Here is a 13,027-nt window from a genome sequence, read left to right as displayed (position 1 = left end):
AGTTATACTAACACACAAGAAGACGTGCTTGGTACAGACACACCAAACGTAGTGTCTTCACACTACCATTCTACTACTTCCTCACAAGCGGAGAGCAAATCTCAAAAAGATTCATCGGAAAAATTTAATAGTGAATTAACTATAGACCCTGTTGTGTTAGATTCAGAGAGTGCGAGTTCAAACCTCACTGAGGTGGAAGCAACTTCAAAGCAGTCTTCAACTATGGATGACAACAATTACAATCCAGATCATGTTTGGGTTAACGTTGATCCGCGCCCAGTGTTGCCAGATAGTGATGCATCGAGTCTCAATTCATTTTCAAGTGCTGTCCAAAAAGATCCACATTTACACGATGTTGAAAATCAAAAATCGTCACAGACTTTGTTAAGCACAGAAAGTGTCTCCGATGATGTTTCAAGTGTCCTCTCTTTTACAAGCGCCTCTCAGGAACCTAGTTACGAAACTGAAAAAGCAAAAACTGATTCTACCAATAAATTGTTATCACGACATGATACTCGTGATGCATTTATAGATGAAGAGAGTCATGATTCACTGGATGGCACATTATCACAAGCACAATACGATTCTAACAATAAAATGTTATCACGACATGATACTCGTGATGCATTTATAGATGAAGAGAGTCATGATTCACTGGATGGCACATTATCACAAGCACAATACGATTCTAACAATAAAATGTTATCACGACATGATACTCGTGATGCATTCATAGATGAAGAGAGTCATGATTCACTGGATGGCACATTATCACAAGCACAAGACGATTCTAACAATAAAATGTTATCACGACATGATACTCCTGATGCATTCATTGATGAAGAGAGGCATGATTCACTGGATAGCACATTATCACAAGCACAATACGATTCTAACAATAAAATGTTATCACGACATGATAATCGTGATGCATTTATAGATGAAGAAAGTCATGATTCATTTGATGAAACATCACAAGCACAACGTGATTCTACTAACAAAGTGTTGTCACGGCATGATAATCGTGATACATTCATAGATGTAGAAAGTAATGATTCTTTGGCTAGCACATTTTCACAAGCACAATACGATTCTAACAATAAATTGTTATCACGACATGATACTCGTGATGCATTCATAGATGAAGAGAGTAATGATTCATTGCTTGGAACATTATCACAAACTTCATTAAACAGAATGCTTGACATGACATTTGAAGATAGTTCATTCACTCAACATTCAATCCGTAGTTTTATTTCACAAAGTGAGTATAGCTTAAACTTTGTAAACGAGACAATTCAACAAAGTGATGTGGATGCAACAGAAGAATCAGTAGATCGATTATCCCAACCTCCAGATAATCAACTCTCAAAACATCCAGGTGATCAATTCTCACAACTTTCACAAGATCAATTCTCACAACCTCCAGAAGATCAATTCTCACAACCTTCAAAAGACAAATCCTCACAACTTTCGGAAGATCAATTCTCACAACCTCCAGAAGATCAATTCTCACAACCTCCAGATGATCAATTCTCACAACCTCCAGATGATCAATTCTCACAACTTCCAGATGATCAATTCTCACAACCTCCAGAAGATCAATTCTCACAACCTCCAGAAGATCAATCCTCACAACCTCCAGAAGATCAGTTCTCACAACTTTCACAAGATCAATTCTCACAACCTCCAGAAGATCAGTTCTCACAACTTTCACAAGATCAGTTCTCACAACCTCCAGGTGATCAGTTCTCACAACTTTCACAAGATCAGTTCTCACAACCTTCAGATGATCAATTCTCACAACCTCCAGATGATCAATTCTCACAACATTCAGATGATCAGTTCTCACAACTTTCACAAGATCAGTTCTCACAACCTTCAGAAGATCAATTCTCACAACCTCCAGATGATCAATTCTCACAACCTCCAGATGATCAATTCTCACAACCTCCAGAAGATCAATTCTCACAACTTTCACAAGATCAATTCTCACAACCTCCAGAAGATCAATTCTCACAACCTTCAAAAGATAAATCCTCACAACTTTCGGAAGATCAATTCTCACAACCTCCAGATGATCAGTTCTCACAACATTCAGATGATCAGTTCTCACAACTTTCACAAGATCAGTTCTCACAACCTCCAGAAGATCGATTCTCACAACCTCCAGAAGATCATTTCTCACAACCTTCAAAAGATCATTTCTCACAACCTTCAAAAGATCATTTCTCACAATCTTCAAAAGATAAATTCTCTCAACCTCCAAAAGATCAATTCTCACAACCTCCGGAAGATAATTCGTCAAAACCTCCAGAAGATCGATCCCTACAACCTCCAGAAGATCATTTCTCACTAACACAATCAGATCATTTTTTTCAACCATCACAAAAAACGTTACAAAATGATCGATCAATAAACTTCCTACCAGCATCATTACATGAAGAAATAGAAAACCAAAGTCAAAAAAAAAGTGATCAAGGTGACATTGAAAGTCAGATAGACAAAGAAACCAGTGAGTCAAGTATTCATGATATTTATGTCCAAGAAAGTCAAGCAACTGTTCATTCTGTAAAGCCCATTTCACAAGCATCTACATCTACAGAATTTCAATTAAATGTAGAAGCAGAAATATTGACACCAACACATAACGTTGTGAGTCCTGGGAAAGCTATGACATCATCAGGCGATGATGTCATATCACCTAATGATGTCACGCACCATGTTGCAAACATAGGTAGCTCAAATGATGCGTTATTTATACCTGACAAAGAATTCAGCAACCTTAACACAAATGATATCAATGCATTCCAGTCAATGGTAGAAAATAAAACCGAACTTTCATATACCTCTCCCAGTGAGACATCTGTTGTTAAAACAGAGGAAACACCAAGAGTTATAAAAGCAGAAACATTTCTAACTTCAAGTACAGACATATCATCAACCACACTTCCCAACTTACCCAATGCTTTTCCCCTCCCAACACTTCACATGATAAATGAAACATCTTCTGTTGCTCAACCCGAAAATCCTGAGCCTCTAGTTTATGTTTCTGTATACTCAACCACAAGCATACGAGATATACCGCCTGTGTGCGCAAATTTTAACTCCCGGGGTACCAGCCTCGAATCTGTGCTAGGGAAGTTAAGCAAGAACACGATATCTACATCATTGGAGGAGTTAAAACTGATGTTAGATACATCTTCTAGTCCAAGTGATTCTGATATTCTTCTTCAACCAAGTAAAGGACCTGATCTTCGACATCAATCTCAAGTTGAACCTCCCGAAGATTATTTATCTCAGTCACAAGTGGGGGCTATAGAGTCTAGCATTATTTTAAATGAGGTAGAATCTTCAGTGTCAAGATTGTCCAACACAGACACTGACAACGTGTTTTCTCCTGTAATGGAAAGCGAGGTTCAGGTTAATGTGCATTACGATAAATCTGCTTCATCTTTAGTCAGTTCGGAAAGATTTTTAAATGTTCGGGTATGGGACATGGGTCCACAGAAAAGTAAAAGTAAACATACTACTCCTTTCCCTTCGTTTGGTTGTTTTGATGCACAAGATTCAGTCTCGAGTGCATCGAGCACAAATTGTCTCACAGCGACAAACATCTCAGAATCAGATGAGCCGTTAGCTGTCGAAACACCATCTATAAGTAACCATAGTTTGTATAATGATAACTTATCTATGATGTCTGCAGTCAGTGGGGATATTAAAAGTGGTTCAGTTACCTCTCACTTTGCATCTATTTTACCAACAACTGATCAAAGTGTAGTCAGCAGTGAGTCAAGTTTAGAACCTGGTTGCGTGGGACCACATTTGCTTCATCATAATGTCGTAACTCATTTGTCTCAGTCAAAAACTCTGATTCCATGCTCATTGCGGACCTGTATTTCATGCTTTATTGCTACAGGTATCATAGCAATGTGTGGATATATACTTTGGCAAAGCCAGTATTTAAGTAGTAATTCAGCAGTACTTGTGTATGAAGGTGCAGTTACTTCTTTAATTTGTACATTGGTATTTGTTATGATGTTAGATGCTTTAGTTGGGGTCTTTATTTTTAACCAAAACTCCTAGTTAAAATATATGTTGATGTTATACTGTTATGTTAATACACAAAACTTGATTCTGTTTCTCTTTTATTGCTATCTGTGTGCAAAGTATCTTCTGAATATGAAGAATTGCTAAGTAATATTGGTAATAATAAAACACAATATAATTAAAACACCCATAAGAAGCAACAACACACAGCCAGCTTTCACCAGAGAAATTAACTGTACGACATGCAACAATAATATATAATTGATTGAAAATACATAAATATTCCAATAAAACATTTGTGCACATGCTACTACACATTAATTAGAGCAGCCAATAATGCTGCTTAGCATGAAGCAGCGAACACCTAATTGCAAATCTAAAAAAGGAATAAATCAACAAAAACGTGTTGACGTGGCAGTGGTACAAAGTTGATTTAAATGTTGCATAGCAACATAACAAACAAAATGTGTCATCAAAACAGGTTTAAACCTGCATGGTGTAAATAATAGCATCTCATTACAATTAGTGGGAGATTTAACACTAAGAGTCGAATATCAAAGAAAGTTATCAAATTACAAGGCATGTCTGATCAGGAAAACTCAAAAACAATGATTTGCTTGAGAAACTGACTTGGAACATTTAAAATATAAAAGAGCAATTGTTTGAAACAAGCTTCTGAAACCTAACAGTGCAATTATAAGTTTGTTTTATAAACAGTGGAACTTTTTGAACGCAATAAGAGTTATTTAATGATCTGACTCTTTTACTTTTCGCGATGGTGGGCTTGATGCAAGCTGAATGAGCGCTAATGCCCCATTCCATCTATCAGTTGGTTCACTTACTGGACTCAAAGAAGCATTATTCACCACATTTTCCTTCTTTGCCTTTCCTTTCACAGGGCTTATGTTTGTTGTTAAAATTAAATCAGAATTCGATTCCAACTCTTCAAGAAAACTAAATTTTTCTGAGCATTTTAGCTTTGATTCTAATATTGGTGATGGTAAAGAATTCTTCCAATGCAAGTTTTCGTTCAAATTAAGTTTCTGTTTTGCTGATCCTTGCGGAGGACACTTATCTCTTGCATCATTGCTCCTCCGCATCAATAACTTATTATAAGCGAGGATTCGTTTCTTGAATGGTTGTCGTGGATCAAACTTCATTACTTGTCCATTCTGATCCATCCTCTTTGGTGAAAGTGGGATGCGGACTGCTGGCTCCTCTGCGTCATCTTTACATCCAGGAGTATCAGCGAGGAGTTGTCGCTTAACAAGTGGAGTATGTAGTCGCATCTGTGGCATGGAATTTGCCTGTTGTTGACAAGAAAAGTTAATAATATTGTTAAAAAAAAACATGTTCTTTCTGTTAAAGTTAAAATGATCAAAGTGTGTGGATTTTTAAAATTAAGCAGCACAACTCTATTTTTTTATATAATCTTTAAAGAGCAAGGAAGTTGGCTAACTCGATTTTTACGAACAACTTAAACTGTTTAACAACATATTTTTTAGTGTATTGTTTTTTTTTATTATTCTTTGAATGATCTTTGTTTACTACGAACGAAAAAATAAAATGAAAAGATGTCCCATCTTCCCCCCACCCTACTATATCCTATATGGCTCACAAAAATACAAATATATATAGCGTCCATAGCTTTCTTAGTCAAAAAGGTTCCAAACCAATGATTTATGCTATATACAATATTACTTCACCTTAATATCATGGCTTTGTTGTAACGACTTCTCAACATTCTTTTCATCATCGTCACTGGCTGAATTCTCTGATAATTCTCTCTTTAAATTCGACTTTGGTTGTGAAATGGATGACGCTCTGTCCATCCTGAGTTATAAAAAAATTTTCAAAAAGGGGGGCACCATGTATGATTATCTCTGCTCCTATATAAAAGGGTATATTAATTTTAAATTTTGGAAAAATATATTTTTTTCATTTTTTTTTACCTGAGTCTGACATATTTGTTTAACCATTCAGCAATCAAGCTATCTTCTTTCTTTCCACTTTCAAGCAAGCCAACTAATGCACCAGGATCATCTCGTAATAGTTTTGCTTCAGGGTGGTCAGGACAGTGGCGATTTGCATGGGTGAATCGGACTTTACAAACTATAGAAAAAACAAATATATATATACTTGTTTTTTAGATCATAAAATTTGTAATATAAAAAAGTAAATAACAAAGCATTAGGCTTAAATTGGTAACTTGTTCTACTTAACTTTTGCCTATCCATAGTTAGTGTAACATGATATGCTGAATGGTTACAGTTGGGAGAATTTCCCTACAGACCACGCTATCACTTTACAAAGCTATGTAGATACACCACTGTGGCTGATTAACCAATCTAGTTCCTAATGTTACAATAATATGCCTAATACCTTCATTGGAACATCTGAATGGTTTTTCCCCAGAATGCAATCGTTGGTGGGTTTTTAATTGTCCACTTTGTACAAATGACTTCGTGCAGTTTGGAAAATCACATCTGTTTAATATAAAAAAAATAATAATATGCTTTTTACATACTGTTGTTTAATATGAATTACTTCAATAGTCAGGACTGCTTTTTAATATTACAGCATAATTACACGCTTAAAACAACATTATAAAGCATTTTCAGACTTGACACTAAGTACGAACTACCAACCGGTTTAAATTTGGCGCCACAATCCAAGGTACTTCAAACTACAAGTAAGGGCTTGTGAAGTGCAATCAACAAATGAACAACTTTGTTCTGGTTAAATTCGCTCACGTTTCAAAGGGAACAATTCCTTTGTTAGCAAATATTGAGCAGTATTAACACAATTCACAAATTTTCGCAAACTGTTGTTGTGTTGCATAGAGATTTGTAAAAAAAACGACAGATTTTAATTAAATTCGAACCTGTACGGTCTTTCCCCTGTATGAGTACGTAGATGCGCTTGTAACGATTTTTCGCGCGGAAAAACTCTGCGGCAAACTCGACAGCGAATCGTGCAACTTGAATTTGACCCGAAATATTGTAATGTGGAGATTACATCTGCACGTGGACGTCCTCTCTTTGATCTATTCGGACATGATATATTAGTACTTGTATGAGTTTAATATAGGGTACATTTTACAACTAATCGCACATCTTAAATTTCATATCCGTTTGATGCACTAAAATAAACGAACCATTTCTACCAAAACACCATATACACAATTAAAAAACAAAAAACATAATGTATAATTGAACCATTTTTCCATACAACACAATTTATCAACACAATATATACAACATACCCTGTAGGTGTAGACAAAGCATGGTTTGACACACTAGGTACGGGTGATGTACCAATAGGAGGCATGCTTATATTGTTGTTTGGTAATGCAGGTCGTACAGCAGGAGATATAGGTTCCACTGCAGTTAGTGTACGATGTGACGTTGGTGTTGCTGGGCTTAATGGTGTTGATACAGCAGGCATGCCAACTCCATAACTGAAATAACAAAGTGTTGATATTACATTACTAACTATGTGACTTTTATACACTATTTTTGACAGTGTATAAAAGATACTCCAAATTAGTAAAATTAAATAAATAGCAAGTGCAAGTGTTGTTATTACAGTACTGACTTGCACCATCTATTTTAAACAGTATATTATATATATAAAAGATACTCCAAATTATTATTGATAGCTATATTATAAATTGATAATCTAGTAGACGTTTATTCGACAATTAGGTTTAAAAAAACTCAAACATTTATTTACCGTCTGTTCATTTGCGGCAATTGGTTGTTGGTGGAACCATAATCAGTTGGCCATTGTGGCCAATTCGAATACACCATTGGTAGGTTTTGGTAGGCGGACATACTTCCTGAAAATTAAAGAATTTATAAATTAATTGTTTGTTTATGATTGCAGCTAATATTGAGAAACAGTATAACAGAGGTAAACAATAATAATATGAATTAAACATGCTTTTATACTTAGTAACCCATAAGCTATAAGCATATACTGGTATAATAATATAGTTATATACATACCGCAATCTGAATAGTTTCTGTACATTGGTTGTTGCATTCCTTTAATAGGAGACATCATAACTGAAGTTGGGTGTCTTGTATGTTGCTGGTATGGGAACGAATATGACATGATAAAATAAAGTTTACATGTATGTAGACCTTAGTGAACAAAATATCTGAAATGGTTATATCAACGTAAATAAAATTATAAAAACAGCCAAAGTTTGCAACACGCTAGCCGCTAACGTTGTTGTTTTTATGCCATAAAGCCTCAACTACTTTACTTTCAACACTTACATGGTATACACTGCAATTTACTTTATAAAACTAACCCCTGGTACTGCATAGTTACCCTACGAAACCATAACTGTTCACTAAACGTGGCTCGCATGAGATTGGGCGAGTAAAGACTTAACGATATTCCCGCGCAAATCGTGTCATAACACGTGATAGAAACGCGCCGCGACGAGATGAAATTAAATACCCTTCTCTCTCCAAAGAGTTAAATGGTCGTTGGCGTTTTAAGTAAACAGAGTGAACACGCCAGCCGTTTCTTTTGCCGGGAAACTAACGCGGTCAGGATCGGACTTGTGCAAATCGTTTTCGTTTAAACTGTTTGTTACAGCGTCGGGAACCAACGCTTACCTTTTGTTCATGTTTTAGTGATGCCCGAAAGCAATAACGTTTGTGTTATAGCAGTTGACTTGGTAACTATAAATTACATTGAAAGAGCGCGACGGAAAGTGCGACCTGTACGCATGGTACCAGGTTGTGTGACCAACTAACAGGTTATTTACAAAGTTAGCAGCCTAACTGACAATGAATTGGTATAGCCAATTCCTGCAAAAATCGCGATGGCTTCTTTTACGGCTTACACAGTTCTTTTATTAAGAAACAGTTTAAAATGATGCAATCCGACTTAATTGCGTGTCTGCTGTCAAATATTGGCTGTGGACTATATGAATAAATAAAACTTATTAATCCGCGTGGCGCGGCAACGATGCTCTTTACAACACGTGTGTTCTGTTTCACAAACCACCACTGTGACATGACCCCACATGTAGTACTGTGGGGTAAGATAGGACACCCTTAGCACACAATATCCTAATATTCTGATCGTGTTTAAACAATTAACAACAGTATATAGGAGTCATGAGGATGCGGTTTTATAATCCTTTGAATTGTCTTTGTTCACTATATTCCTATATCACTTTAAATCAACCACACTATTCTTTTAAATTCGTGAAAGTAGCACATAATACCAAAATATCCTGATCGTGTTTTAAACATTTAACAACGGTCTATGTGAGTCGTTAGAATACGGGTTTATAATTCTTTGAATGTTCCTTGTTTACTACAAAATGAGACGAGAAAAGTGGAAGAAAGGTGTCCCATCTTTTCCATCCTACTATGTAGTAGGTTGCTGGGGTAAGAAGGGATATATGATTCTATTTTCCCATCCCACTTATATAGGTAACAAAGAACATTGTATAACCGTAACTTCACGACCCTGAAATGCGTCGTAATACCTTGTTAAATACACGATCGATTTTTTTTTGAGTTCTAAGGAAACGGGTTTATAATTCTTTATTACTATACCAAATGCGACGACAAGCGAGAATGAAAAGGTATTCCATTTTCCCACCCTAGTATATAAATACTGTTTACAAATCGAGTGTTACGGTATATTACACAACTATCGTGGTTATAAGTTTGCCTTGAGCTATTAAACCGTGTTGGCATAATGGTCAATATATGTGCGATGAGCGTATTTCAGGAACTATTATGCTTAAGTTTTAAACCAATCTAATGATTTGGTTTAAACTTCATTTCTGTTTTTGTGAGTGTCCCATCCGTCAAAGTACCAATACTTTTGAAGTGTAGATACATTTCATCGGTTTCGCACGAACCATAAACTCCATTTAGGTTTGCATTCATGCAACTGTTATACCACCATCCACCCTGGAACTTTTTTGCTTATTGGTATTGACTTTATCGTTGTCACGGTCGAAAGTTGAAAATTGCATCCCTTGATGAGTTCTTAGTGCTGTTTATACAGACAAAACATTTGTAAGATGGGATTGGGGAGATGGGACACCTTTTAATTTTATTTTCTCTTTCCACTTAATAGCACAAAGAATATTCAAAAAAATATTTAACCGTTTCCTCGCGGCATCCGTAGACCGTTGTTAATTGTTTAAAATAGGTTCAGGATATTTGGATATTACATGCCAAAGATGTCTCATCTTTCCCACTCTATTATATAATGTAGCGATAAAAACATAAAGGACTAAAATATAAAACGTTTTAAAGTGACAGTTTTACTAACCTGTATAATGTATATAGTTGTCTACAGTCAAAGTATAATTTGTAGATGCATTACCAACACGAAAGTTGCTGAAACGTATTTGTTATAATGCTTACTGGCTGATTTCACCCTTATATAATATTTAGCTGACCGATGTACATTGGAACCAAAGCAAATGGATCATATGGCTTAGTTAGGCAATGGGCAAACATAAGTGGCAATATTTTATGTTTTTTGTGCTGTTTTTTTTGTGCAACGAAAACCGAAGGATCTGTTAGTGTCAATTTAATTTAGGTTAAAATGATAATTCTGCGATTTCGTTGAAACGGTATATAGCACAGCTCATTAAATAGAATTAAACTTACGAGTATTCTCGGAAGACTGATGTGCCGTTACAAAGTGTCATGTCAAGTCTTAGAAGATAATTGCCACTCTCTATCAGCAGATGAAGATACTTTAAACCTTAAAACAAAATAGTAAAGGGTATCGAATCGTTCTCCTTATAGTATATTCTAAGCTATATTGTTTCATAAATTTTTATATCAACAAAAAAAAACGAAAAAAAAAGAAGTTTCATAATTGTTTCTTTGCCGTTCCTTTTTATGGAAAAATGTTTGACCTGTAATTTTAACCAATAAACCGTCGACACGCGATGTGATAATTAGTGTCTGGTCACATTTTTTATACAAACATAGCTCACCCATCCAGAATTCTGCATTAACATTTCCAAATCCATCCTCATAATATTTCCAAGGTTGGTAAAAATCCACAGAGCCGTCAGAACGTCGTTGGAAAACCTAAACTCGTTTAGTTTTAGTAAAGATATTCAGCGATTTAAGATATTACCGTCCAAGCGCCGTTAGGTGTCGTCATATCACAGTAAATTTTCATGTCAACGCCGCCCACGTTAAACTGGTAAGCTTCGCTGTTCCGTTGTCCGATTGCGTACAAAGCATCACAATTGGCTGGATGTGATTATTATAACGAATTAATGTTTTTTTTGTTGTACGCTACAGTTATAGTAAGGTGAGAAAAGATGGGTCATGTTTTGTAACCGTTCTTTTCTCATTTGGTAGTAAACAAATAACATTTATAAAATTATATTACTATAATCATGATAAGATTTATAGATGCTAACAATATAATCATCTTACCCCCAAGGTACTATACTTTTATAAACACAAGGCCAGTGTTATATGATAAACACGCCAAAGATTATCAAACTTCTACAGGCGTACCTGTGTCCAATACGATATATAAGTTCACTATCATCTCTATCTCGGTCCAGGCCGCTTCTATATCATTTCTTTTTATCTTCAAAATAACCCCTGACTTCAATATCTTTATCGCTGTTGCAGTGAACGTGTTTGGAAGGGAGAGGTTCTTGACTGACACGTTTGCTGTGACGTAATGAGGTTGTGACGTCAGACAGAGCTTATACCTGACGTAGGTAGTCGTCTCAGGTGACGGTGATGACAAGGATATGGTATAATTACGGTGAAAACTTGATACAGCATCGCCTTTAAAGTATAGAATTAAACAAAGAAGCGTGTTTACAGTTAAACAGATTACAATGCATGGTTTAGTATGTCTAATAAAAAATGTAAACACTTACATTGCTTGACTATAAAGATTGACACAGCGAGAATGAACCAGCAATCAATCCCCGATTGCATGTTTTATTCTTCAATCGGAGAATCTTTATTCTGTGCTGTTAAACTACTTACTGTACAGAGAGAATATGGTCTACTACACAACCGAAGTAACATCAAATAAGCCACTCGGATGTGACTATATACTTTAGTAGAGAAGATATTACGTCGGCAAAGCTTTTACCTCGAAAATACGGGGAGAAGTCTATATTATACTCGGGATCGATTTTCGTTGCAAATTTTATGATTAGTTCAAAGAGACTGTTTGTATTACAGCTTGGTTTAATTTCTAATGAGTTAACGTTATATCCTTGCTAAGAGCGCAAGATATAATGGGGTGATGGTATAAGTTGGGACGTGGGGCAAGGTGGAATACCGTTTTAAAATCTTTATTTAAGGATCCCATAGTTTTATATTTTAAAACCGTTTTGTAGTTTAATAAAATAGGCTGAAATATATTTTTTTTCATTTGTTGGTAATTCATTAATTGGATACCGAATGTGTAATTGTAAAATTGTGATATAATATACTGATGTAGTATAGAGTTGGAAAAGATGGGACACTTTTTCATTCTATGTGTTCGTTGTTGATTTTGAAACAGTGCAATCTTACTTCGTGTTATTTACGCGAATTTACAAAAATAAATTCATTTATTAACTAACATACATAGGGATTTTATGGAGATTTATCCAACACCACTTTGCACGCAGTCTGACTTCTTTTTGACATAAGTGTGTGAACCGCTAAATATCAGCTTGTTTGTTTGAAACAAAATTTCAAAGTGGTTTTAACCAAAGTTAGTATAGACCAAGTTAGAAAACGGCGCTCGTGTCCGCCATTACGGAGCCCACAGAGCGTTAATCGCCTATACAAATGCATGGTCGGCATGTGTTCATTTAGTTCTTGTAAGCGATACAAAGCTAGAAAACACGTATAGCGGTTGTTTTAACATTTAAAATATATTTATAATATAAATCTTGTAATATAATATAAAATCTAGGAATAATGTGGAGTAAATAATATTTGAC

At 35.5% G+C, this 13,027-nt stretch overlaps 2 protein-coding genes and 1 non-coding gene across 3 annotated transcripts in view; 1 reads left to right on the top strand and 2 right to left on the bottom strand.

Annotated features, from left to right (window-relative positions):
* The first annotated feature begins 1,138 nt into the window (after positions 1-1,138).
* On the top strand, positions 1,139-1,192 carry mir4138 (microRNA 4138). Its single transcript, NR_034534.1, has one exon. It is a non-coding gene; the product is annotated as a microRNA 4138 (primary transcript).
* A 2,943-nt stretch (positions 1,193-4,135) lies between these two features.
* On the bottom strand, positions 4,136-8,215 carry zf(c2h2)-76 (zinc finger protein). The gene is given in 8 exon segments (NM_001078431.1): positions 4,136-5,357; positions 5,757-5,883; positions 6,003-6,162; positions 6,433-6,536; positions 6,935-7,096; positions 7,316-7,510; positions 7,786-7,891; positions 8,061-8,215. Coding segments are annotated over 8 exon segments (1,524 nt in total). The 5' UTR covers positions 8,170-8,215; the 3' UTR covers positions 4,136-4,796.
* Positions 8,216-9,373: 1,158 nt separating this feature from the next.
* The window catches only part of LOC108949524 (ficolin-1-B-like), a 7,335-nt gene continuing 3,681 nt past the window's right edge, over positions 9,374-13,027 (bottom strand). Inside the window, exon 7 of the mRNA XM_018812128.2 lies at positions 9,374-10,086. Within this exon, the coding sequence (XP_018667673.1) occupies positions 9,974-10,086 (113 nt within the window). The 3' untranslated portion in view covers positions 9,374-9,973. The remainder of the gene's footprint in view (positions 10,087-13,027) is intronic.

Source organism: Ciona intestinalis, chromosome 5 (genome assembly GCF_000224145.3).
Source record: "Ciona intestinalis chromosome 5, KH, whole genome shotgun sequence".
NCBI lineage: Eukaryota > Metazoa > Chordata > Ascidiacea > Phlebobranchia > Cionidae > Ciona > Ciona intestinalis.
The sequence above is the reverse complement of the archived record's forward strand: the minus strand, read 5'-3'. Positions and strand labels throughout refer to the sequence as shown.